Source organism: Falco rusticolus, chromosome 3 (assembly GCF_015220075.1).
Source record: "Falco rusticolus isolate bFalRus1 chromosome 3, bFalRus1.pri, whole genome shotgun sequence".
Lineage (NCBI taxonomy): Eukaryota > Metazoa > Chordata > Aves > Falconiformes > Falconidae > Falco > Falco rusticolus.
Genome location: NC_051189.1, coordinates 107,900,239 through 107,928,209, shown reverse-complemented (window position 1 = coordinate 107,928,209; position 27,971 = coordinate 107,900,239). Strand labels below are relative to the sequence as shown.

Here is a 27,971-nt window from a genome sequence, read left to right as displayed (position 1 = left end):
AAGGCTGTGTGTGCAGACTGACCCTGGCGCAGGTAGTAAATCCAGTGCCTGTGGGACATGTTGCACTCGTTAGGGCATACTTGCATACGTGCACAGTGGGCGTACTTGACATTTACTGGCTAAGTTGGATGACTCGCACGTGCCATGCCAGATACAGCGTGCCTACTGCCTCTCCAAGCAGGCTGTCCTAAGGCAAGCCAGAAATCCCTTAACATCATCAATAAACTTCCAGGTAGGAAAAAGAAAAATCCACCTCAGAAAACCCTGCTGACTGGCAGCTCTACAAACACCGTTGGAGAAAATAATAGGAATGGGTTGCACATCTTGCTGTTTATACAGGCGATGCTACCCACCAGGCAGGTTTTTGGGACAACCTTCAGGAGGCCAAGAGATGCTAAAGGTCCTGCTCCCTGTGGCTGCGGTATGGACAGGTGTGCGTGAAGGGAATCTGCCTTCTTAGGAGGCAAGAAATCACCAGCTAGCAGCTTTCCATTAAAATACAAGTGACAGAAGGTCCGTGCGCTGCTTATAGCAGAGGTAATTCCCCGGTGTCTTAATCTTCGGTGCTAAATCCAAACCCCCGTCCCTCCCTCATCATTCTAAGATACAAGCTAAGATTTAGCAACCTGATCATCTTCATGGAGGGCAATGGAAACGGTTTCAGGAATACCTGAGCATAAAGAGTCAAAGAGGCTTTGCAGCAAGATGTTATTTAGAGCATGTATTACATTCTCTGTTTGCAAAAGAACGAGGCTCCCTGGGAAAATGAGACAAGACAGGGTTCTCTTTCTTTTATCATTGCTGAAACGTTAAACAGATAAAAGACAACAAAAGGACTTGACATGCCTGGGGAGAAATGGGAAAATACAGGTAACTGGAGGCCATCCCATCCATGTGGGAGCCCGTTTTGATGAGCTGATATGCTTCTGCATCATTCTGAGATGCTTTGACAGTAGCAGTCTATGCTCCAGGAGCTCTGCTGTCACACCAAGCTGGGCAGAACGTTTCTCTGTCAGGTTCTGGTCGCTGCTGCTGCAACTCACAGCTGTGCTCTCCTGCTCGCCACCCCAGAGCAGGCGCTTCTGCCTGGCGCTGGCTCCCAGCCCCACGGATTTTGCCGTTCTCTCTGCCTGCTCCCTCCCGCTCACACGAGGGGGAGGCACTAACAGTGAAGAGCTGGGTGACGGAGAAGGTGATGAGTAGGCTACAGAGCCGTGAACAGCCTAGACAGATATGGCAAGGAGTAGGTGGGACTGAGGAGAAAGAGATGCCTGTGGGGAGGCTACAGGCTCTCCATGACTGGAATGTAGGAGGACAGCTGGGATTTGGGGGACACTGAAAACCTGGAGCCCTTGACACTAACATTGCTTCAGACATCAGGAAAACCAGGAAGTCCCAGACGGTCATGGACAGGTGCCCTTTGGTGGGACCCACGAATTCACAGCCAGGGTTGCTGCTCAGAGAAGCGAGCTGCCTGGAACTGTTCCTCTCTATCACAAGAGTCAAGCACAGGTCTTGACATTAACTTGACAAACTTTGAAACGACCTGCTACTCCACATAAACCAGTGGTGTCAGTGAAAAGAGCCATGCTACAGACCAAGGCTTTGCTTAGGAAACAGCAAGCAGGAAATTCTAAAAAAGATTGATAAAAATTCAGCTAAGATACCCTTCCAGTGCAACAGCTTGTGAGCACGGAAATCACAGAATCATTTAGGTTGGAAAAGACCTCTGAGATCATCAAGTCCAACCATTACCCCGCACTGCCAAGCCCACCTCTAAACCACATCCCTGAGTGTTTTTTAAACACTCCCAGGGATGGTGACTCCACCACCTCCCTGGGCAGCCTGTGCCAGGGCTTCACCACCCTTTTGGTGAAGGACTTTTCCTAATATCCCATATAAACTCCGCCCTGGTGCACCCTGAGGCCATTCCCTCTTGTCCTGTCTATTATCTGGGAGAAGGGACTGACCCCCCCTGTCTACAGCATCCTTCCACGTAGTGGTAGAGAACCAAACGCTGATGCACTGTGTTGTAGCTGCTGTTGTGGTTTCTGGTTCCTCCAAGCACAAACTTAGTACTTAACTGTCAGGGGACTGGACAGCCTGAGGGGTAACAAAATTCTACCAGATTTGACTGGAATCTCCTTAGTACTAGGGGAAGCTTCAGAAAGAAGGAATCACTTATCTAACCAATGCAGGGATCTCTAATAATTTCAAGTGTTTCTTCCATGCAAATACAGGCAGTTTCTGTGCATAGCACAAACTGTTCACTGAACCATTTAGTGTTTATTTATTCCAAAGTCTAACAGCAGCACATTTCAGCCTTGCTGGGGTGTATACACTGAATGTATCCCACAGCCAAGTAAAGATCCCTTAATACCGTATCATCTCCCTGTTAGGTGAGATGAGGAAATGTAGGTCCAGAAGGCATTGATCTCATGCATTAGAAACTCACGGGAAGAGCTTGAATCCTTTTGCACAACCGTGTATGAAACCCTCAAGGGAAACTAAACACACAAATATCGAGCAAGGCTAGAACACGAAACCTTTGCTTCCACTTCCCCAAGGTCTCTGGCAGCCGCAGAGACTCCTGCTGATTGCAGGAGGCATGTGTGCCTGGTATTCCCAGTGACCTATCAGATGAAATATTTATAAATTATTAAGAGCACGGTCAGTGCCATTTCTCAGCTCCAGCAGCACAGTTGATATTTCCAATCTCGCATATCTCCCTGCCTCAAAACAGACAGGTTTGATACCCATGCCATATACTGCTGCATTAGGGTATTTCTCTTAATTGTTATAAATTTACAGCTTCCCTAGGGCAAGACGTGATCTGCAGTGCCCCATCATCCCTACGTGGAACCTGGTCATTCTTCCACTGTGGAAGGCACACCTTTTTTTTTCCCCTGGCATCTGCTAAGATGCAGCAAAACATGAACTGGCTCATTCCATGATGCAGCTTAGGAGAAACCTACAGCTTCACAGAAAGGAGCATACCTGCTTTTGAACAGGAAAATAATAATCATATAGACTACACAGCACTAGCTCTTTTACTGATTAACATATGTCTCCAACACACCAGTATCAAAGACTTGCTGGCTCTGCAAGCTCAGCACGTGAGTTATAATATGCTGGTAGAAAATTTATGTGGTCTTAAAACATCAGTGCAATGAAGCGGATTCTTACTTTTCTTTTGCTCAGAGATGACTTCGCGTAGGGCTACATTAATCTCTTGAGATACTGCTTCTCTCAGGAGCACTTACTCATCTGCAGTTATGCTAACACAGCTTCAGGTTCTGATCTTACTGGCAGCTGACAGGTTCTGAGCAGAATCACAGTCACTTTGGTCGAAAGGGACCTCTTCAGTCCAACCCTCCTGCTCAAGCAGGGCCAGGCAGAGCACTGCCCAGGACTGTGCCCAGGTGGTTGTTTAATATCTCCACAGACGGAGACTTCACAACCTCGCTGGGCAATCCTCACAGTGAAAAAGCAGTTTCTTGCGTTCTGATGCAATGTCACATTTTTTATATGTGCCTCTTTCCCTGTCACTAGGCATTGCCGAAAAGTCTGGCTCTCTCTTCGTTCCCTCCCATCAGGAATTTGTACACATTGACAGGGTCCCGTCCCACCCCACCCCCGAGCCTTTCTTCTCCAGGCTGAACAGTTCCAGCTCTCAGCTTTTCCTCATATGAGAGATGTTCCAGCCCCTTAATCATCTTTGTGGCCCTTCACTGGATCCCCTCCACTAAGTCCGCATCTCTCTTGTGCTGGGGAGCTCAGAGCCAGACACAGTACTCCAGATGTGGCCTCACCAGCACTAAGTAGAGAGCGAGGACCACCTCCCTCAACCTGCATGCAAAATGCTCCTAAAAGAAAAGCCTTTGTATGCAAAAACTATCAAACCAACCTCATTTGAACTATTTAGCTTTTAGCTACTTAGCTCAGAATCCTTCCAGTGGTGATAACAGTTGCTAAGATCTCACTGAAAGTTAAGTGTGCTGCTGTGGGGGCAGTTAGCTGTATGCAGAGGTTTAGCCCAAATATCAAATGGAATATGAGTTTTACTCACCGATTCCATGTTTTGAAGGCATTGCTAGCTCTCTTGAAGAGGTAGCCTTCCATCACCACTCCATTTGGGGCATCTACATTAAACTCCACCTTTGAGTCATCACAGGAGAAGTCCTGCAAATAGAAAGAGACTGAGACTCTAACATGACTGCACTCTCTAGGACCAAGATGGAGATGAGCCTAATCAAAACATCAAGAAGAAAAAAAAAACATCTACGTCAAAACGCGAAGGTTCAGGCAGAGCTTTCAGAGCATATCCCTATGCCTTAGTGCAGGCGTGAACAGCAGTCACAAATCATCCTCATTCCAGCAAGCTTATCTGTTTGCAGGGAAGTGTTATACATGCTTTATTTCCCCCTCTGGTAGCTGATAAGGAGAAAGGCAAGTTGCTTATCATCATGAGGGCTAAAAATTCCCAATATTTGGGTCAGTCTAAAGCAATAAAGGTGCTTTTCACTGGCCAAGTGAGTGAGCAATGCTGCTGCACCTCTCTGTTCTGCAAGGAGCCAGGAGCAGAACAAACCCCAGCTTCTTTACACAGGGCGAACAGGCATAATGATTTCTAGAGGGGAAGACTTATCAATTCCATTTTCATTAGCTATCATCATACGCCACCTCCAATCTGAGCTCACTCAATTCTCTATGCTATGCTACCAGTCAGAGCTGATTTTTCAGGTTTGCCACTGATTCATCAGATAGATCTCACGGATTCTGACAGCTGGCGAGCAAGACACAGAGCAGAGGGAATAGCAGCTGCTCTCACAGAACATGGGATCCTTTTCCCTGGGGAATAGTCTGCCTCCTTCCCAAGAGAAACTAGGTCATGAAACCTAAACGACTTTCCCCTCTAACCTGCGGAATTAAGGCACATTGTCTCTTTGCACGCTGATTCCACTCCAATGATGCATGCTACCCACACCTCCCCCTCTCTGGAGTGCAAATATTTCTCCCTGTACTACTTGGTTCAAAGACAAAACAGCGCAGTGCAAACAGCCCCATTAAGTTAAGTGCCTTTCCTAGCTCAGCGTATGAAGACCCTTGTGATGCTGTGTTGCTAGGCAACATGCACTTCACTCTCATTAAGATGAGTTATTTTCATGTTCAGAGATGCAAGCTTGCCTGGGAGGTGTCACAATAATAATAATACTACTGATACAGAAGGAGGAGATATAATGGGACAGGACTGAGTCATTCCTTGGAAAGACAGCATGATGCCCAATTAGACACTGGAAACTGCTATAAGGCACCCAATTAAGAGTCCTGCTCAGCCCTAAATTTTCTTGCCATTAGAGGGTGAATCCCATGGGGGTCCTCTTCTGCAGATGTCTTTTATGTACATATTGCAATCAAAGGCTCGAGGGAATTTTCCTCTAACTCACAGAGAGTTACATCTGTGATTTTTGCAGAGCCGCTCCACAGTGACAATTCTACAGTCAATGCGAATCCGCGTTGTCTTGCAATAAATAATTCAAATATCCAAAAACGTGGAGCTTGTTGAAAAGCGCACAGCAAGCGTAGGGCCGAACCCTTCCGAGCACATCTTAAAAATGACCACTTAGCTGGATCTTGCTTTGTAGAAGAGGTAAAAATAAGGGGGAGGGTCTAAATATCATCACCTGACTTCTTCAGCTGTCCTTAGATAATGAAGCTGTGTGACGGTAAGAAGGATATATTGCCGATGAGTGCGGGAGGAACAGATGGGCCATATGCGTCACTACAGTAAATCCACTAAAAACCAGCGGAGTCAAGCCAGGTGTGAATTTAACCTCGCTGAGGCTGTATTGTATGACACCTCTCTACCGACCCGAATGGCTCAAGCAGACGAGCTGAAGGCGCATGGGTTGTTCCTTGCCTTTGAAAGGACTCCACCATGCACCAAGCCCAAAAAAGAGAAAATGACACACAAAACCCACCAAGTGCATATGAAGCTAAGAGAGAGCCATCTGGATGATGTCCAAACATAAAAACACATTACTGGGAAGAATGGCTTGTGTTTGTATTTCTCTTCCTTGTCTCGTTGGTTAGGAAACATCCCCAGGCCAAGTGCTGCTCATATTTTTGCTGGTGTAATTCCTGAGCAACTCCACTGCTATCAACAGAACTACTGAAGGGCAGCTGAGGGCAGAATACATTGACCTGAGTTGTAAGTGGGTTTTTGCTTTCCACTTGCTGGTTTGAAAGCGTCTGCATTAATATCTTTCTTCTCATCCCTATGGATATGTCTCTTGGAACGTATTACTTTATATAACAAAAGGAGAGATACGAGGGATAAGGACCAGTCTGCCTTTTACGCCCAGGGCACGCAGCAGTCTGATCCTCAGGGGAACTTGGTTCCATTCCATCCTACGCTGCTTGGAAGCACCTGAAGTCTTTGCTCCAAAATTATTGAGAGTGTTGAAAGGCTAAGTAAAGGGGAGAGTGAAAAAAATCCAGTAATTAACCCCTTGATCAGTATCATTTTTCCTCTCTCAGCCAGGCAAAGGCCAGAAGAGGGATGTACAGAAATGGCCTGAGTAGCTGAAAGGCAAAATCACAGCAAGTGCAACTGTGAAACTTCCAGCACACCAGAGCAAGCTTAAACTACAGGCTTAATGGATTCCTAAGCACATCATCTTGCTGCAGCCCACAAAGGGAACTTTCTTACCACAACCACTGAAAAAAGGAGAAATTTCTGGGAAAAAAGTTACAAGAACATCTGTTGAAACCTGCTTCCAGGTCAAAGCTAGCTTAGAAACTGTCCGAGGGGATGGATCACTTTGCCAGCGGTGTCAAAACATCATGATAGTGTGTGGCCACAGCTGGATGCACGCAGATGGGTGACAATGAACGCCCTTACCTGGGTGGCCTCCCCTTGGGGTGTCCCTCTATCTGTTCTACTCACTGACACAGATTTTAACCCTGTTCTTCCACAGAACTGAGTAGAAAGGTCCTGGCTGACAGGACACACATCACAAACTGTGCCCCCCGCCAGTCCCTCTGTGACCCTCACGGGGAGGCAGGGCACAGAACTAGGAAATCCAACCCTTCCAGCCCCGCAAGCCAAGCCACGATGTCTGGAAGGTGCTGGTGAAGAAGGAACACGTCACCCACTCCACAACATTCCAAGTAGGTTTCTTGATTCAAATCTTACCCTTGATAAAGCAGGGTAAGAGAGTGAACATAGATGATTTCTCTTGTCCCCTCTTTTTCCATTTTCTGCTATACATGAGATTGTACCTTAAATGAGATTATTATTTTAATGCATGATTTTAATAAACTACCTTTTGCAATGATGGGAAGCATTTGGTAGTGTACATGGAGTAGGCGAGTCTGCTCTAAATGAGTTTGGACTGATTAATTAAGCCTGCATTTAGCACCTCGTTGTCTCTGTAACATGAAAAAAATGCTTGACATGGGAAACGCTTCGTAGGATTGGGATCTGAATGGCTTTGGCTGCAACCGCATACACGGTCCAGATCAGTGACTGTGCTGAATCACACATGGGTAAAATAAATCTGACATGTTCCAAAAGAAGAAATCAGATCGCTGTCATCACCTGCTTCTCTTTCCTTCACTGGTTTTCAGTCACACCAATTTTGTCTCACTGTCCCATCCCCTTCCCGGTCCTGTCACTCTGAGTTTACACACGAGGCTGCCTGGGAACTGATATTCTTTTAAAAATGACATCACAATGGTTTCCATGGGAGCACACCAAATGATGCTGAAGCAACAATGAAGTAACACACTCCAAGAGACACATCCATAGGGATGAGAAAAAGGACATTAATGCAGATGCTTTCAAACCAGCAAATGGAAAGCAAAAACCCAGCACAGGCGCAAACAGATCCATGAAAGAAAAAAGAAAAGGGGGGGGGGGGGAGGGAAAAAAAAGGAAAAACCCCTATTTGAAGGTTGCCTCATGGCCCACTCAGTTAGGAACTCCCCCGTCCATCTCCACACAGCACACCCGAAGACTGCTTGCATTGCAGACGCCAGACAAACTCTTCCGATTGCTCCTGCAAAGGAAGCATTTTGTGCAGAGAAGATGGCTGATGAAATGAAATAAAACCTCCAGCTTCTAATGTGAAAAGCGAAGGTGCCCCTCATCAGCCTGGAATCCTTGGCAGGGGGGAGACTTCAGAGTAAGGAGCCCTGCCCAAAAGCACACCCGCTGAAGTAGGAAAGTCTTGTTTATGGGCTCATTCCCATCCCAAAGGGAACATCACCTGGCTGAGAACAGAGAGAACCTCTCTCTAAAATACCAAGATTTCCTTAAAATTCTTTGAAATACAATCACTGTGGCAATGGCCCTCCCTGAAAAGCCACAGCATTACTCCCTCAGTGCATCAATGCAATGTGGACATAACAACACTGTCCTTTTCCGTACAACATTTTGATTTCTACTGATAGAAAATACTGTCAGAACCAGGCAATCACGACCAGTGAATCATTACAGTCCAGGTGGGTTTAGATATTCAGAGAAATATATCTTATTACCAAGCTTCAATGTTAATCTCTTTTCAATCGATACCACTTAGGGTAAGTGACAACACACGCGATACATCCTTTCCCCCACAGAAGACAAAGGCTTTTATCCAAAAGTGCCCTCTTTAATTATCCAATTAGAATTTATAATTTAACAATAGTATTATGTATGCTCCCAACAACATCATGTATACATCCATGCATTGGAAACAACTTCTCCTGGAGGTGAGTTTAAAATTGCATTTGACTAGTTCAGCTATTCGGTTCTGAAGGGAACATAATTCAGAGGAATATTCACATTCCCTAAAGACGCACGCACATCCCTTCCACACAAACACTGGTGCATGCAGTCTGTTCTCTTCTGGTGCCTGAATATATTTGGAGCTTTTCTCTATCTGGCTATTTTTACCTCTGTGTATATACTGCGAACAATCCGAGACCCTCAGCAGCAGATGGAATTTGGAGGAGGGCTCCCCCACCTACACTCCGCTCTGTGCAGACAGCTTTCATTCATTCTGGCCAAATCCCATTTAGAGACCTTTTGTTTCTTGAATTTCCTAATGCCAAACGATCTCCCTGCTCTGCAGCTTGCCAGCAGATGATGCACAGAGCTCCATGCCCTGCCCCAAAGCTTTTCCAAGCCAGAAACAGAACCAAGCACGTTTGCTTTCATAAAGCTCTACTTGCTTTTGGGTCACAGCGGCAAGGTCCTACACCACAAATCCTCGCCCCCCCCCAGGGAAAAGCACCCTCTAAACTTTCTCCCCAAGTCAAAGCAACCCTGCAGGAGTCTCCTTACCAGGAGGTATTCAAGCCTGCTGAAAATCTTCATGATGCCAGCTGCAAGGGAGGTTGTGCTGCTCTTGCCTAGAGAGAGCAGGGAGCAGCTCTGCGGTTCTCGCTCGCTCTCCGTTCGCTCTCTAGAGTAGCATCTCTGCTAAGCACCGTGGGCTGGCAGGGAAGGAGGGATTTCTTTTTCAGCCCCTTCTCTTTTACCCCTCCTACTCCTTTTTGGGAGCTAAAAGCTCTGGTGGTGGCTCCTGTCAAAGCAAGGGGCACTACGAGAAGGAAGCCTGTCCAAGGAAGCCTGCTGGCCTCTGGGGACCACCTGCTTACCCCCTCCTTGTGCCTCCTATTCACAGTCAATCAGCTTAGAGCAAGGGCTAATTATCATACAGCTGTCACGGAGGCACAGGAGGGAATGGGAGAAGCCAGGCAACACAGAGCCAAGTTGACAGGAAGATGCTCACCGAATGCCTCCCTGACCTTAACACAGGCAGGCTCGCCTGCCTGTAGCCGGGTCGGCTTCTCCCAGCTTCTGGAGCAGAGCCAGCCTTTGGGCAGTGATTCCACTCCTGCTCCGCTGCAGCCGCAGAAATGAGGGTGTTGAAGTGCCATATGGCCCCCAGTTGATTATCTACCAGCTGGACTGAACGAGGCAGAGAGGTCAGCCTTGGCACTCCATCCTCCCTTCCCATGCAAACGGGCAACAGGAGCACAGCTGCTTCCCCGCCTGCTCCGGGCTGGGGAACAGGCAGGAGGCTGCAAAGAGGTTTTTATATAGATAACTCTGTATCCTGCCACTTGCACTGTGGCCTGTCAGTTTTGGTGCAGTGGAAGGATTCAAGAAGGTCAGGATCTGTGAGGGAGGACTGGTTTAAATGCTACCGGTTTCTCTATTCATTTCCCACTGGCAATAATTCCTAGGACTGTGTGTTCTGTGCTAAGTTCTCCAAAATCTTTCCCCTCAGTGGTCCAACCTACACCAGGTCCTGTGTGTCTTTGTGCATCCATCTGAAGGAACTGAGCCCACCTAAAAAATACGAACTCATCACATCTGTGGTTTAAGACAGTGCAGTTCAACATGCAGAAGCAACGTGGGAAGCTACGAGACCCTCTCCTCAGCCTCCTCCAAAATGTATCGCAGAGCACGGTCCTCGCACACGTGCATCCCACACACAGGAGAAAGGCACCCCCAGCCTTCATCACGCCGAAGCTCTGCACAATGGGAAGATAACCCAAATGTTTATTGTAGGTTTATTTATTTATTTTTTAAACAAAAAATATTTAAAAATGGGAGACTCTTCCTTCCTGCTCACTGATTTTATTGGAAACCTTTTTGTATAAGCAAGTGTTATTTTTATATGAAGTGTGAAGCCGCAAATGGACATCTTTAAGGTTTTGGAGCTGGGAAGGCAGGGAGTGCCATGGTTAAAATGACAGCTTGAAATGACAGCTGCCCTAGAAATCTGCCCCAAAGGTGGCAGATGTTCCATGAGGGAAGATGGGGAAAGGGTGGCACAGGAATAAAGCATCTAAATTACAGTATCAAAGAAAATATTCAAGATTTATGCTGAGTTTTTCTCTCCTACTGAATTTATTTTAATTAAAACAATAATGAAACAAAATGCCATAGACCATTTCCTTATGAATTTGGCTTTTAAAAGGCTGCCCTCCATGCCTCACAAAGCTGCCCGAAGGCTATTCAATTCCCTGTCTTTGGAATCTGGGCAGCTCTCCCACCCCAAGAACACTTCAAAATGTATTATTTCAACTAGATTCCCTTCCTTTCCGTCATGCCTTAGCAGGCTGTTCAGGGAGGACACTCTGTTGAGGTAGAAAGGATAATTCTGACACCACTCTAATGAAGCACAACTAAATCTCCAAATTTTTCAAGAGACCAGAGGGTATTCTGGGCTCAGCATGAAGACATATATTCAAATACGTGCTGTGCTCCCTTTGGAGACGGCAAGATGCTCACCAGATGCAGAGTGCCATGCTCCATCGCAAAGGGAGGAGCAACACTGACTCCGAGCAGCTGAAAAGCTGTCTCCTAGCACTTTAAATCCTACATTGCAACAGGGATGCTCAGCTCTCTTACAAGCCTACGGACCCAGAGAGCCACTGCTCTATGCATATGTATCCCGATGAAGAGTAACTGCTCGTCCTCCCTCTTGGAACCTGTCCTCTGCTTCACCCCGTTAGTCCAGTCAGCAAAGCCACGAAAAGGGATTTAACCGAAATGCACTGTGCTAGAGAGATTTTTCCATGTTTCCTTGAATGAAGTCATCACTCCAGCAGAGCCCCAGGGGACCTGAGGGTTCAGAAATGGATTTACCCCTCCCTCAGAACACTTAACCAAAGGCAGCATATGCACAGGGCATGTCTGTCATTAGCTTTCAAATCTGGTTATGTTTCCATTTCATGGGTTATGACATTTTTGAGAGTAAGCATTAGAAAGGAAACCATGGCCACTTTGATTCCTCCTGTTGAGAAGTATTGATCCCCACAAGTGCCTGCCAGACGGACTCCTCAGCAAACCCTACGCAGGGCTGCGTTCGTGAATGGTTCTCTCTTAGGGCTCTCTGAAATCCCTTCTTACTACGCCCACAGCGTGTGACAGCGAGTGTCAGAGTGTGCTGTGTATGTCACAAGTCCACCAACACCCTCTGCCAGGAGCCTCCCACCAGAACTGTGGTCCTCAAAGCCCCCCAGGCACTAAACATGCACCGAGTGCCAGCCAAGCACTGCTGCCACTGCAATACTGACCTCTGAGTCAAGACTGACCGCCACACAAACAGAGGGACCTGAAATCTTATCTTAGCACAGGACTGAAAACACCTTTGATGAGGATGAAATCCAAATCACTTGAAACTGGGCTTTAAAATTCCATCTCCAGTGTTCAGGTTACACCACCAATGCTATGACAAGGTTTCTTTGTTTTGCTTTCAAAGGCAGGACTTCATAAATATCCAGAGCAGCAAAGTGTTAATTCTGAGAAATGAAGATGCCAGAAGAAGGAAATACATGTGGGTACTCACCTGTAGGAGGGTCTGCAGGGGCAGGTCAGCAATCCATGAAGAAAAGAAGGAAAAGAGAAAAAAAAATTAACTGATGTTTCTGTAAGCCTTGGATTTGGAATCATTGGTCCAATCCAATGGTCTGGAAAATCAGAGCCCATGTTAACCAAAGATGCCTCCTTACTGAAGGCTCAAATTTTTTTGATAATAAAGCCTATTATCTTGCCAGTTCATGGTGGTTACCCCCAACTACAGCAGGTGAGAAGGCACACATGGTGGGTTACCATAGCTCAGCTGAAAATAACAGCTTGCTCAGCCATGGCAGCTCTATGGCTTGGGTCCCCGCAGATCTTCCCAAAGTTACGCTGCTCAAGGCTGTGGCCACGTCATGTCACAGGAGCCAAGCAAGAATCATCTGAGCTGCAGTTTGGAGCACACTTGCAGGAAAGAAGTTCCCTGCAGCACACTACTCTCTCAATAGCAGCATGGAGTCCTGCCCTCTCTCCCCCACGACCCACGAGCATCGCTTCAGTGCGGTGTGAGCTCCCCAGGTACGAAGAAAAGGCTCTGCAGCAAGTCCTGCCTACGGGGACCAAAGGAGTGCTCATTTATCTGCTGGGTGCTGTAGCAGGGGCTCTGGACATCTGGTTGGGTTGGGCACTCAGGCACGGTGCCATGCTGCTGCCTCACCACGGGGCAAGGCACGGGAGAAGCGTTAGAATGGACACATCAATACGGCAGTAGCTGCAGGTCATGGGGCTTGCCAGATAAAAGCTAGCTTGCTCAGCCAGAGGAAGGATGCAAGACTAGGGGAGAGAAAGAGAAAGAGAAGAGAAGAGAAGAGAAGAGAAGAGAAGAGAAGAGAAGAGAAGAGAAGAAAAGAGAAGAGAAGAGAAGAGAAGAGAAGAGAAGAGAAGAGAAGAGAAGAGAAGAGAAGAGAAGAGAAGAGAAGAGAAGAGAAGAGAAGAGAAGAGAAGAGAAGAGAAGAGAAGAGAAGAGAAGAGAAGAGAAGAGGAGAAGAGAAGAGAAGAGAGAAGAGAAGAGAAAAGAGGGAGAGGAGTGCTCTGATCTCTCCCCAAAAGCAGCTCTGCTGTGCAGTCAAGTTACTTTCACAGGCAACTACAAACAACTACAGCCACTCCTCTATCTCAGAGCCATTTATAGAATATGAACCTTTGTATCTTCCCACACCCTCAGCAGCACAGAGGGAGACAAAGCGTAGAAGGCAGGCTTGCTCAGAGGAGGAGCAGGTCAGCGGCAGAGCTGGGAACACAGCCCAGGTGCCCCGAGCCATGGGGTCCTGCCTGTGTCCCTCTCCCTTGTGTACCTGGATCCGTCAGCAGCTGAAAGCCCTGCGTTCCGTCAGGCTTACCTACTACTAGCTAGGTCTCCCAGTGTCCATCCGGTTATTACTTTCATCTCAACAACTTCTGCTGTGACTGCTCCAGGCTGTCAAAGACTAGCCCAGCCAGGCCCCTCATCAGGCAGCAGTTGCCACTTTGAGCCAGACAACCACACTAATGGAAAGAAGTGCTGCTTGCACCAAGCTGCAGCTTCAGGACTCACCCTCTGCTGTATCAGTGCATGCTTGTGCTCCATCTCCCTCTTCTCCACTGCCGAATCGATCACCAGCTGGTCCAGCTAAAGGCAGGGAGGAGAACAGCAGGTACAGAAATCAGGAAGGAGGTTTTATTAGCCACCGTCCATCTCTGCTTCTCTGCTCCGGGATTACACCAGCCCTACCTAATATCCCGAGTCCCCACAAGAGGGGAAAAGGGCTGTGTTTGGGTGTGCACTGGAAGTAACCATAGCTTTTGGCTGCCACCCCATAATGCAGCATGGCTCATCCAACAAGCATGATGCTCGGACCACTCCCTGACTACCAAGTACAGTAGCTGAAAAGGGAAGAGGATGTCCTCTCAGGGTGAAGGGGTACGAACAGGCAGGTCGAGTCAAGCATACCCCTGGCCCCTCACCTCTGTGGCTAGTTTCTTCATGTAGGGATCCAGTTCGTGGAGAAGACTGTAGCCCTGCTGGAAAAAGGCGTACTGGGCGTGCATGAAGGACAGCATCTGGGGAGGGAAAGGATAGCAAGGTCAGAGCAGGTTCTGGGACAAGGCGAGTGTGAGAAGTCCTTATTATCCCTTATTACCCACAAAGAAGTCTCTTCAAGGTCTAACCCTTTCCCTTCCCAAAGCAATCTATCTGTTAGATGCCTCTCCCTCTTCTCCTTTCTTCCTCTCACAAATCCTTCCTCACTGTCAGGCAACCCCTGGTGTGAGCATAAAGCAGTACAAGCAGTGTCCTTCACCCTCAAAAGTCCTCTCCAGTCCTGGCCTGTGGAGCATCCTGCTGGTCCTTCATTCTCCCCTCGTTAGCATACCTGCAGCCCCCAGAGCAGTCCCAGACAGTATCTCCAGGGCAGACCGAGGAGTCGGTATGTCGACCCATGCAACCTGAAATGGAGAGGGCTGCCTTTCATTGAGTCACTGAGAGCAGCCACAGAAAACAGAGAGCGCCCTTACCGCATCCAGTATTTCAAACTTCTTCTTGGCCTGGAGGACATTGATCTGTGAAGGAATGGAGATAAAACTCTCAGCACTCGCAGCGTTAAGCAGTCTGGTGTGGAGATCCAAGTAGGAACAACTTGCTGTAGTAACCCTAGCAGCAAACCACAAACTATTCAAGGACACTTCCAGAAAGTTAAGTTTTTGAAAAGACAGTCCTGGTGAGTTTGAGGCAGAATAAAAAGGGGAAGAGCACACGTGTACTTTCTGACCTGGGCTGCTACTGATTAAGGTCGCTGCTAGATGTCTGCCTGTACATAGGCTGACAGCAATGACCCCAGAGTGCAGTCTGGCATCACATGAAGGAGATAATTACTCTCTCAGGTCACTGCTTTGATTTCTCTTAGGCTGAGAGGTACCAGTTCAGTAATCACATTCAAGCCAGCCAGGAAATTGTGGTACCTGTTAGGGGCTTATATTCCCAGTGTGTGCATCCTTTACACACCCATTTTTCTTGGAGAAAAGTGTATGGCTGACTGCCCCAGAGACCATCACATTCCTTCCACACAGAAGCAGCAGTAGCTCAGGATGTCCTGTGCCAGCCCTGATGGGCTTGGGCTCCTGGGGTGGAAGAAAAGGCCTTCCAGCACATTCAAGCTTACACCTCTTCCCTGGTCAGGGAAGAACTGCAGTACCTCTTGCAACAGCAAGACAGCATTGCTTTGGAAATGCACCCTGCTACTGCAAAAGAACCAGTTTGGAGCATTTACTGTGATGAGGGGAAAGCCTGGACATTCCTTGAGCTCTCCAGCAGGTGCTTAGCAGAGTGGCTGTAGAAGCTCGTCTTTGACTCCTCACAGTTCACTGCCTGCATCTTTGATCGGCGAAGTCCCACCTAAAATCCCTGCCATAAAACCTTGGGCACAATACAGCAAGGTGCTACATCCCAGTTCTTTCTCTCTCTCCAGTATTGTTCTATGCCACTGGGACAGTGAGTGCTGACCCCTGCCCCCCACAATCACGCAGTTTTGGAGTCAACAGCAATCTTTACCCTGAAAGGAAGAACAGGAAGACTGGAATAATTCAGTATTATGAGGTATGTAGGAAGAACAAGAAAGGTAGTATCTGTTTCTAATGTTCATTACTCTACCAGTGAAACTATAGCCATCACCATCTCTTGGGCACGAAGATAAAACTATCGCAAATCCTCTTTAACTGGGGACAAAGGCAAACTCTGAGAGACCTAGTACATTTCTCTGATACAGGGCCATGGATCTGGAAGTGAAAAATATCCTTAAGAATTAAAAATAATTTAAAAATTTTATGTAAGGCCTGAGCACTGGCCAGGAGAATATAATTTCAAAAGGAAAAAAAAATTAATAGCACATAGTTACAATAGCTTGCCCATAGATTCCATGAGTTACACCGGGAAGTCTCACAAGTGCTGCAATTAGCGCTGAAGAAACTGTCAAAAGCAGCAGAAGGTTTCAATGGGGATTCAGCTGTCAGTGTCACAAATAATGCATTAGCATGACAGCACACTGGTTCCAGTGTGTTAATAACTCATTTAGAAATGCAGCACCCGTTTGTTCAGAAACACTTTGCTAAAGGAACAGCATCCATGAGGCACACCATGATCCACCTCCTGACTGTGTACTAGGCAACGTGGTCATCAGCTCCAGCAACACAGGAGGGGAGACAAAGTAGTTCAGGTATACCCCCAACCTCCTAGAGACCTCCTTAAAAAAAAAAACAAACAAAAAACAAAACCAAAAAAACCCAAAAACCTGAAAGTAGTAGTGCTGCTTTATAGCAACAGTTTCACTCCACAGCAGTAACTCCTCCGGGCCATGTATAGCCATAAACCAGTCACTGTAATAATGGAAATATGCTACATATTACAGATATAAAAGAATAAAATGATAACTCTCATCGCTATATCCTTAATTAAATACCAAAGGGTACCTGGACAAGTTCATGTCTATGCATTTTAAAACTGATGGGTTTAGTCTGGTAGTTTGCAGTGGACCAGCAGGGAAACCTCCCCAGCATTGGATCAGCACGGTCAAGGAATTCTTCCTCTTCCTCAGGGGAAGAGACAGAGGGAGCTAACCGTAGTGTGACCCTGCCAACAAACACAGTTGCATCCATATCTAAATCCTAAATGCAAAAAATTTCAATCCTAAAGGAGGATCAACGACATGCATGATTTATACTCCAAGGGGAAAGCATTGCCTTTCCATCCGCGGCTGCCAGAGCATGGGACTTCAGAGACTGCCTCACGGTCAGACACAACATGTTGGCAAATGGCCTTAGATCAGTGCTACAGGAGTGACAGCTAGTGGAGACACACAGGGATCAATATTAACAGTGACTCTGGCTGCTTGATACACCTATTGCTTGAAAGGACAGACCTGACATGAAGCCTATGAATGATTCAAAGAACGATCTTTGACCATCCTGGGGGCACCAAGTGAGCGTTCCCACAGGGAATGTCCCTCTGGGAAGAGAATGCAGCCTAAGGCAGTGTGTTTAATTACTCCTACTGAAAAAAAATTATTAAAATTTCCCTTTTCAGGAATGCCACAGCATTTTTAGGAAGGAGAACACGTCACAGACCTGAAGAGTCACGTCAGTGCCATGCACAGGTGTAAACACAGCTAAGCACACATTCCCACACAGACGCAGCGTAACGCAGGTTGGAAGGGACCTGCAGAAGTTATCTGCCCAACCGCCTGGGCAAAGCAAGCCTGACTTCAAAGTTAGACGAAGTGGCTCAGAGCCTGGTCCTGTTGACTGTGAATCTCTCTGGGTCCCTCTTCAGCGCTGCGTTAATTCTGAAAACTGTTTTGCCTTCCACTCAGCTAGAATTGCCACTGTCGCAACATATGTAGCTACGCACCACGCACATACGTACATGTACACACATACATCCACCCAGATGGGTATTTGCACATGCACACACATCCCTCTGGAGTTTCAGGCACAGACACAGGTACACACACATGGATGTTTACATGTGCACACAGATCCAGACCTTTGCCCTTCAGGACACGTAGGGGCAGACAATGATTTGCAGAGAACACTTGACAGCATTGCGTTCTGTCTCTCACTTTCAGTAGTTTCATGACCCTGTTTTACCAGACTCTCGGGAGAGTTCAAAGATCAAAGCAGCTAAGGATTTGGGGAGGCACCTCCACTCTCTTACACCACTTACATTGACATCCTGTGACTATTTCAAGCAGATGTGATCAGCTACAGACCTCAGCCCCACCAGGGAAGGTCCTCTCATCCCAGCACAGCCTACCCTTCCATACAGACAGGCTGGATTATGCCAAAAGGCAGCTCAAAGAACCCTGGGACCTACTGCAGCATGGGGCTTTGCTGAGCTAGGCATGGGTGCACAGCCGCACCCCTACACCCACGCCGAGAACTACAGCAAACCTTGGTGGTTTCATGCTCCATCACACACCAGGAGTAAGCACTCCCTGCCACAGGGGGCAGAGAGAAAGATGTCCAATGGATTAATAATCCAGTACCCTTTGGAACCTGGTGGTAAACACCTACTTGCCCCCACTCATCCCTCAACTTCTTCATTTCCTACAGCAGATTATTTAGCAATTTGCTTGTGGTGTCTCGTTCCGCGCTGGGAGATCCAGTCAGAGCTGGGGCACAGACACCAACCTGCAACACATAGTCCAGGGCCAGGTGGCGGAAACACTTTCTTGTTATGGTCAAGGTGCCTGTGGCCTCTTCCACTTCATGGGGCTTGTGCCGAGGTGCCTGGGCATTCTTCACTAGTGAAATCTCCATGTCTTCTCGCACCTTGTCAAACTGCTTCTTGGTTTCCTTGAATTTCCGGACATCACTGGAACACAAAGAAGAGGAGATGGTGAGAATCATCGTTACCAAGCAGCCAGAATATTGCTGATCCCAGCAGAGGATGGAGAGGTGCAACCAGGTACACTATGATCTCTCAGACATCCTGCTCCAGAGGCCACTGGGATCCTAGCCCACCCCACCAAGCTCCACCGTGTCCAGCTGGACAGGCTCCAGATTAACTCCAGAGACAGCTGGTAAGGAATTATATTGAACCTTGCATACTGCCTTCAAAGCCTGAAGGAAATTCTCCAAGGACAGCATCCAGAAAGCCAGGCCAGATGGCATCCAGCCCTAAAGATAGCCCACAATTGTCCTCAGAGTAAGTGGGGAGCAGAACATTTCGGAACTTACCTGTGAAAATACAAGTTTCACATTTCACTTAGAGAAAAGAATAAAACCAGTTACTTTTCAAATTCAGGACAGGGCATTCAACTGGGGCACCCAGGCCATTCATGTGCATCTCTAGCTGATTCTGCCTTGTCTGACTGTAAAATCCAGGCATTTGACTATTCTTTTCCCCTTGTATAATAGGCACATTTATTAACATTTGCATTGGGAAATACATGCATTCACAGTATGAACTGTCGAAGGGTTTTTATGCCTAGAGACCTCACATGAGATCAGCGGTCTGCTCTGCAGGGGCAGAGGGGAGGCTACAAAGACAGAGCAAGTGGTAGACTTATTTTTTTCAGTTTGTTTTATCATTTTTTTTTTAATAAAATAGCAGGTACCATTCAGGCAGGACTCAACTTAAGTTGCATGACCACAAAGAACTGAACACATCAATTCCTGAAGCTCAGCTCTTAAAAGTGGCCTTGGTTCCTCAGGAGCTGGCAATAACAATGCTGCTTTACAGCAGCTGCAACACACTTATCTTCTGTCCAGGGGAGCTCTGTTTACCTCAATTATAAACTGTTATAACTGAAGGTAGTTAAAAACTGTTAGTAAATAGTAGCGCCCACTTATTCTTTGCCCTAGGGAAGATGAAGAGCTTCAGTTGAACGTGACAGTCAGAGAGCAAATGCTGAACTCTGCCCTGTGGCAAACTGTTTGAAGTTGCATATACTTCTGTAGGGATCAGCCCTTGGCCAAGAGAATCTACCATGCGACAGGTTCAGCAAGGATAAATTAACACGGAGGTGGCTGGATTCCTGTCCTGGTGGTGGTTGTTGCTTTGCCACGTTGCCCTCAGTGTTCAGGGCTGCCCAGTGACATGGCCATCTAGCTCCACTCGCAGGAAAATTAACAGGGTCACTTTTTGCATTTTTGGGTCACTTGCAGCAAAGGGCTGTGGGGATTTTACAGAGCTTTTGATCCAGCTTTGGAGAGAACAGCTTCCTCTTCTGTGCATATCCCCCATGGAAAGGAGCAAGAGTTCGGAGCCACGGTGGAATTTCCCAGCTTTGCTCTAAGCCAGGCTGCAGCAGCATGACTGCAACCTCAGGAGTCAGCTCCAAAAACCCTCCTACTCAGCAAGGGCTGTGGCTTGGAAACGTGCTAAAGCAGACACAGAACATTTGGCTACTGGCAGCATGGGCAGGGCAAGCTGACCCTTCCTACATGTACCATGTAAATAATCCAGGCAAAGACCTTGACGGCTGGGGGACAGGGAGGGCAGGTTAGAGGGTGAATGTTGCCCTCAGATCTGGATGAATCACCATGCAAGGGCACAGTTCCCCCTGTCCCTTTATTCCCATCCTCAGCCAGGAAGTCACAGATTTGCTCTAGCTGGATTATTCAAAAATAAAAAAAAAATAATAACATGGATTATTCAAAATGGTCCCAAGGGTAGAATTTATTTTCCAATCAAGGGTGGGAGCAACACAAGTATCAAGGCACCAGGGCCTGCAAGTGCAGAGGTTGAGCAGTACAAGTGTAAAAAGATGAGGAAGTTGCAAAGATGCTGAAAGGATGACAGACCCAAAATGAAAGTGAAATTCTCCTTTCTGACTGCCGGCCTTAAGCAGATTAAATCTGAGCTCATCAGAGAAATAACTACAGAGAAAGTGGGGGTAGGGTGACTGCTCAGCAAGAAGATGGGGATGAGGAATGGGGGGGTCAGCTAGGGACCCCCTCCCTCCCCATCAAACCACACAGCTGCTGAGGGATTCACAGGCAATTACCAGTTCCCATGGTAACCAGCTCCTGCTTAGCTGAAGCCCTGGGTTGCCTCTCTGACCTATATTCAGCTGACATGGGATCCAAGGTACCTGCCCTGGGGACAAGAGGCACTCAGAGGAACATGGCAGGGACAGCCTGCTGAGAGCCTTGATCTCAGTGCAGGCTGGTCCCATCCCATTAACTTCCCAGCTCTTCTGCACCTCAAGCCTGCCACGTGCTAGTTCACATCCTTCAGATGCAATATTATGCATTGCTCACACCAGGGCATTGTAAACCTGCTTTCCATTAGCAAGTAACTCTGAAGCAGCGGCCAGGCTCCAAGCTGAAGGCTCAGTGATGATCGGCTGCTCCCTCCACATGAAGAAGGGCTCTCCTGTCTGTCATCTGTCGCACCAGGGGAGGTTTAGATGGGATATTAAGGAAAATTCCTTCACTGAAAGGGTGGTGAAGCCCTGGCGCAGGCTAACCAGGGAGGTGGTGGAGTCACCATCCCTGGAGGTGTCTAAAAACCACATGGATGCGGCGCTCAGGGACATGGTTTGGAGGTGGGCTTGGCAGTGCTGGGGTAATGGTTGGACTTGATGGGCTTAAAGGTCTTTTCCAACCTAAATGATTCTGTGATTCTATGATCCTCCCAGACAGATGCTCAGGTTACTCCAGAAGAGAAGGGCTGCTGTAATTTGGAATGACTAAGCGTGATCCGTATGGAGCTAAGAATGTAGTAATTCTGCTGGACCCCGAAGTCACTGGGCAGTAAAGTTCCTTCCTTCTGCAAGCGTGCACTGCTTTTAAATCACAAAGGAAACTCTGCATCAATTGTAAGACAACATACGACACAGAGCTGGCCCTGCTCTGCGGGGATCTGAACTCTGGGGTGTGTTTGACCTAGAGGATTGGCTCCACAGATGAACTTCACCAGACTTCAGGATGATGCTCTGATCTGGAAGCATGCCTCATGTTGAAAGCTGGAGAGGGACTTTTTACAAGGGCACATAGTGATAGGACAAAGGGAAATGGCATTAAACTGAAAAAGGGTAGATTTACATTAGATATTAGGAATACATTCTTTACTGTGAGGGTGGTGAGGCACTGGCACAGGCTGCCCAGAGCAGCTGTGGGTGCCCCATCCCTGGAAGTGTTCAGGCCAGGCTGGACGGTGTTTTGAGCAACCTGGTCTAGTGGAAGGTGTCCCTGCCCGTGGCAGGGGCGTGGAACGAGATGATCTCTAAGGTCCCGTTCAACTCAAACTGTTCTATGATTCTGCACTGTCCAGCTTTAACTATGAGCTGGCAATAGGATGAAGACATCTGGTTGACAACAGAGCAACCAAATGATAGTGTAGCACGGTGCCAGCAAACAGCACCACACAAACCAGATCCTTTCCTCTGCCCTCCAGTACCTCTTCTGCTCCAAGCTTCCGCAGTTGTGCAAAGCTTGCAGTTCTGATTCTAGTGCACATAGAGAGGTGCAATGGAAGTTGAAGAAGCTGAAGACCAACCTGGTTAAGACAAGTACTCACTCTTTCACGAAATTGTGCAGCTGCTGCCGGACTGACCTCTGAGCCTGGTCAAACAGGATCTGAAAGAAAAGAAAGGGAAAAGAATATCAAACAGTGTGGCAACATGGAAACATTGAGGAGTCAGAAAATCCATGAACACTCTCTAGGGGATTCAGAGTGAGGGACTCCAGGGCTTAGCGCTGTCCGTTATTTGATCGCTATATAACGGATAACAGCTTTTCTCTGTAGCTACAGCACTCCGTTACTCGAGCAGAATTCCTGCACTGCAGGTTCCACAGCCTGTGCCAGGGCTCTGCATAGCACAGAGAGACCTATGCCACCAACACACCTTCCTAAGAGGAGTGTTTGTAGGAGCAGCTGCCTTCACAGTCCCTACTCTCTCTCTCCACAGCCTCGCATTTCTCCTTTTGCCAGAGGAGGGCACTGCCAGCTCAAGGCTACTTCGGGCAAGAAACGGGAGCGATCGCTGGAGGTGCTTCACAGCCTGATGGTACATCACACCGATGATGTACGCTGAAGGTATGTCACACACACTGATGAACTTGGGTGAGAGATCCAAGCACACAATATAAAGAGAAGCTTCGTTTTTACAAGTCTTTTAAATTTTACTCTCCTGCCTGTGCTTCACAAATAAATGGTCCCAAGCCCATCACTCTACACCCTCTGTCCATCTCATCTCCAGTCCTCCCATCTTTAAGAGGTGTTTTCCCCCTACTGCTGTGTCTGCTCGGCTTCCTCCCATCCATCTGATGGGCACGATTACTAACAACTCCGTATTTCACAGGATGACACAGCATTTGGGCTAACAGGCACCAGATGGGGAGAGGCTTGCAGACCACATAGCGACTGCAGCAGGATGTACGTATCGTCCCAGGGTTACAGAGAAAAGCCACTGGCACCACGGCAGCCAGCAAAAGTGGCCCACAAAGAACGGATGGGGCTCCATTTCATTCCACCATCAGGAACACATGGCCTGGGCACTGGCCCAAAACTTAGTGATGCCCTGAAATATCACAGTGCTGGGCTCCGGCATCACTACAGCTGTTCGGCATGAACAACCCTGGCTGATTTGCTCCTATTTAATACTGTGTCCTGAGCAGCCAATTTAACCTCGAGAGGTCCTGGAACACACAACGGGAACTGTGTCTGTGTTCCTGAGGATTCAACCATCATTTCCCAGTCCAGCATTGGCCTTGCCTTCTCTCCTGAAACGTCAAAAGCCCTTTCGGAGGAGGCTTTGAGCCCACCATGTGAGGGACTGTTCTCAACCAGGGAGCGAGAGGCAGACACAGGACTAGGTTGAGGCAACTTTTCTCAGCGAGCAGACTGTACAAAGCCCTTTGGATCAAAACAAACAGCTTTTTCAGTTTGCCTTTTTTCCCCTCCTCCTTGTGGCAAGCCTGGATTTCCCAGTGGGAGCTTTTTGGGCAGCTTCCCTTGACACCCCAGCCACCACCTCTCCTGTCCCTCTCTGGCCACCTTCTCCGCTTCACTACACAGTTCAGGTAAGACCCAGAAGCAGTGAGCACCTCTGGGTCTCCCAGCTTTTCCAGGAAGCAGGAAACATCATCTGATCATCAGAACATTGACAGGGCAAAAGAGCTGGCATTGCCTAAAGCAGCAGCTTTTTGTGAGGAGGTGGTGGGTTAACCTTGCCTGGTTGCCAGGTGCCCACCAAGCAAGACAGTGCCTCCTCAGCAAGACAAGGGGAGAAAATCAGATGAAAAAGCTCATGGGTTGAGATAAGTACAGGGACATCGCTCACAAGTCACCATCACAGGCAAAACAAACTTGGCTGGGGGAAGATGGATTTAATTAATTGCCAATTATGAATAGAGGATAGTGAGATACAAGAACAAAACTAAAACTGCTTCCTCTCACTATAGCATGGTTAGGATTCCCAGCCTGAGCAGTACTCTGTCCATGACACTAAGATCCTGGCAGGCACTGCAGAGATCTGACATGGGATACACATCATGCCCCACAGTAATCTACTCGCAAAAACACCCCGGTTCCTTCCTGACCCTTCCTTCCAGTGCCAACAGACTCGTACAGGCACAGATGTCCTCCCTACCGAAGATCTCCTGCTAGGAGATAAGCCAGTCATGCTTTGGACGCTGCACAGGTGTACTGCTCCAAGCAGAATGCCAAGCACCCTGCGAGGACGCGGCAGCGCTGGCTGCAGAGCCTCGAACGCGTTCATTGTGTGTATCGCTGCAGCCAAGGACAGAGCAAGAAACATGCCAGGACTAGCTGAGTATAAACAGCCACGAACGGCGTCTAAATATGAACAGATGCAAAGCAAGGGGGGAAGAAAGAAAACCCCAAGACCACCCAGCTTTGTGTTTTTACCAGTGTAAATTATTTACTGCTCTTGGCATCCAGTTGCTCTCTCCAACAGCAGTCCAAGAGGCGTTGGGCTGCAACTTTTTCCAAGGAGCAGCTTCCCCAAGTGATGTTTGGGCATGGACAGTGTTTCCCTACACTCGTGATACCGTGCGGGGATAGGCAAGCAGCAAGAAAGCCATCTGCTTCCCACCTGCACCTACACCTGGCAGGTTTCCATTACTGGTTTCCGCCAGGGTGACCCATTTGTTAAGGATCAGGGAAAGGAAGGGACACTATCAGGTCACACTCAGCACTGCAGACAAGTACTCTGGGACGTTCTGGGGAAGAATGGATTGCAGGGTACATAAAAATCAAACCACACAGCTCAGGAACAGGGCTTCCTCAGCTTGGTAAGTAGCAAATCTGGGCTACACAAAGCTACAACACGGACAGGCACCGGTGTGATTGAAGAGCTCCACAGAAATGCAGGCTGCTCCCTGTTGGGTGATGACAAGCAGATACCACACCAGGCAGTGCTAGTGTGGGGCACCTACCTCCACCTTACCATTCCTGCCTGGAAAAACCACCTCCTAGCTGGTGCCTTCAAGTACTGCACTGAAAGAAGCAAGCAAAAATCTGCTGAGCACCCAGGTCCACAGGAAAAACGGAGAAAGGTACCAGACCAGGCAGATCACCCTGGAAGTAGGATACTGCCCTCGCTCTTTTGTGGAAGCAAGAAAGGCTCTGCTCACCAGTGCCTAGCTGGAAAAAAAAAATCAGATGCTTTGAACAGGGCAAGTGAAGCATCTACAGAAGGTCTCTGCCTCTAGCAGGGAGGCACTCTCCCAGCACGGTGCTGCCAGGCATCCGTGCGATGCTTGGCAAAGCATGGGCTTGTTCTCCGGCTGCCTAGGAAGAATTAACTAAGGATCCAGTCCAGGTCTAAAAACCAGAGCTCATAAAACTGCTCCTTACTGAAGCTGTTTGCTGAGAGGGTGATCTCGTGGTGATCATGAGCAGTATTCCTATGCCTGTGGTACAAGGACCTTTCCATGTGGAATTTTAATGTGAAAGTATCTGTATCAGAACAGGAATCTGCACAAATGAGGAAAACAGGCCATATATATATATATATATGCATATATATGTATATCTCCGTCTCCGGCTCTATCCATACTCCTCTCCCCTGCTCTGGTTATCCATGCATTGAGCCCCACAGCACTCTGATGGTGCCCTTCCTTCCAGCCTGAACTGATTTATATAGTGCAAGCCTGGGGCAGGGAATGCCAAGTGGTTTTGAGAGGATATCGGTAATGAAAACGCTTTTCCCTGAGAAGCATCCTATGATACCAGCATTATTTTTATTACTTTTTCATTAATTTTGCCAGGCAAGATCACCAGGGGAATATTTTCAAGTGTGTCCTCCATTCAATTTTCAACGCAAAATAAATAAAGCTTTAAGAGGTAGAGTTTCAAATAAAAACTCATCCCTTGGCTTTTCCTCCTTTCCCAGACATACTTGGAACAAATAATTCATTTTAAGATTTTCCAGACCAAATATCACCCCACCCTCGCCCTTAGCTTGCACCAAGACATGGGAAGTCCTGCCTATGACTCACCCACATCTGGCCTGAGGAGGGTCAGCGTGATAGAAGGGAGTTAACGCAGCTCTCACCCAACAGCAGCAAAAGGCTAGATCCTGTATTTCACTTTCCCAGCATGGGCTTCCGAGGCAGCTGCATCAACCCAAACCCACCTTTGACAGGGGGCTTAGGAATTTCCCTACGAAATAAAGCAAGTTCAGCGGCCTAGGATGTTATTCCTTGAACTGCAAGCCCAAGATACATCAGAGATCCAAAGGGATGCCACTGCTGCAGCACTCCCACATGACCCCCTCCAGCACTTACAAGAGAAGAGTAGAGAACCCACCAGGCTGCAAAGCAAAGTAGAAGCTAAAAAAGAAGTGAAATTGCCTGGCTGTGAACTGCTGCTCTCAGCACTTACACGCATGGAGCTCAGAAGTAGGACACCACAGCTGCTCATGGGAGCAGTGCTTGAGTAGAGATTAAAGGTGCATCTGTGGTGGGAATTCGTCAGGGAGCAGCAGAGGCCGTTGGACCAGGAGCTGAAGAGGAATAACGCAGGGCAGGGGCTTCACGAGCCGAGGTTCCACCCCACCAAAAAAGAAGGGCAGGTTCAGAGACGGTGGCCATATTCCACCAAGATCATCAGTGAAGTCTGTGGTGATGAATCACGTCCAAGGCCAGGCTGGGACGTCAGTCCACATATCAGGGTCAGGCCCAGAGATTGCCAGGCAGATCCCTAACAAGGCAGGTCCAGCATCATGCTGGAAAAATCAGTTTCTAAGTCGGGATCACCACGGTGCATGGTTGGGTATGGCTGAGCTGGAGACCTGTGCTCCTACAGCACAGCTCAAACCAAGGCTGAAGGCCTCAGGCAGAGCTCCAACGGAGTGCCCGGGGCTGGAGGGTATGGGTGGAGGCGGCAGTGAAGCTGGTGCAGGCTGTTAAGGTCTACTAGAGAGCCATAGCCCAAGATGAGCTCAAGATCACAAAGGGAGTCAGCCCTTCTCCTGCAACAGCTGGCCCCAGATGATGAGACGCAGGGTGTGGAGCTTCCATGCAGCTGCCTGACACATGGCCAAGGGCAGCTCTCCCTTCCCCAGCTCCTCGATTCACCACCCCGGCCACAGCGGTCAGGAGCTGGGTGAGTCACTGCTCCACACTTACCTCCCTCATGGCCAGTCTGGAGGCCCCGTTCTCACCGATGTCCCCTGGAACAGTCTGGGGGACTGGTTTGTGTTGCATTTCAATGAGCATTGGTTGGTTGGTGGTCTGGGAATCAGAGTCTGATCCTCTTAGCCAGTCTTGGGAATGCTGTCCCATCAGCAGTCTCCCACAGAGTGTGGCTGCGAGACGAGGCAGCTACAGCCAGGCTGGCAGGGCCACCTGCCCAGGTACACAGGTACAGGTACAGGTACAGGTACAGGTACAGGTACAGGTACAGGTACAGGTACAGGTACAGGCTGCCTGCCCAGGTACAGGTACAGGTGCAGGTGCAGGTGCAGGTGCAGGCACAGGTACGGGCTGCCTGCCCAGGTACAGCTGCAGGAACAAGTACAGGTGCAGGTACAGGTACAGGCACAGGCTGCCTGCCCAGGTACAGGTGCAGGTACAAGTACAGGTACAGGTACAGGCTGCCTGCCCAGGAACAGGTACACGTACAGGTACATGTACAGGTACAGGCTGCCTGCCCAGGTAC

At 48.3% G+C, this 27,971-nt stretch overlaps 1 protein-coding gene across 4 annotated transcripts in view; it reads right to left on the bottom strand.

Annotated features, from left to right (window-relative positions):
• Positions 1–27,971, bottom strand: part of ACAP3 (ArfGAP with coiled-coil, ankyrin repeat and PH domains 3) — a 96,343-nt gene that overhangs the window by 15,067 nt on the left and 53,305 nt on the right. For all 4 annotated transcript variants that reach the window (XM_037380912.1, XM_037380914.1, XM_037380915.1 and 1 more), the window contains exons 5-11: positions 22,362–22,420; positions 18,524–18,707; positions 14,858–14,902; positions 14,309–14,404; positions 13,899–13,973; positions 12,354–12,365; positions 4,070–4,182 (exon numbers count right to left, since the gene is read on the bottom strand). In XM_037380912.1, coding sequence (XP_037236809.1) covers positions 4,070–4,182; positions 12,354–12,365; positions 13,899–13,973; positions 14,309–14,404; positions 14,858–14,902; positions 18,524–18,707; positions 22,362–22,420 — 584 coding nt within the window. The remainder of the gene's footprint in view (positions 1–4,069; positions 4,183–12,353; positions 12,366–13,898; positions 13,974–14,308; positions 14,405–14,857; positions 14,903–18,523; positions 18,708–22,361; positions 22,421–27,971) is intronic.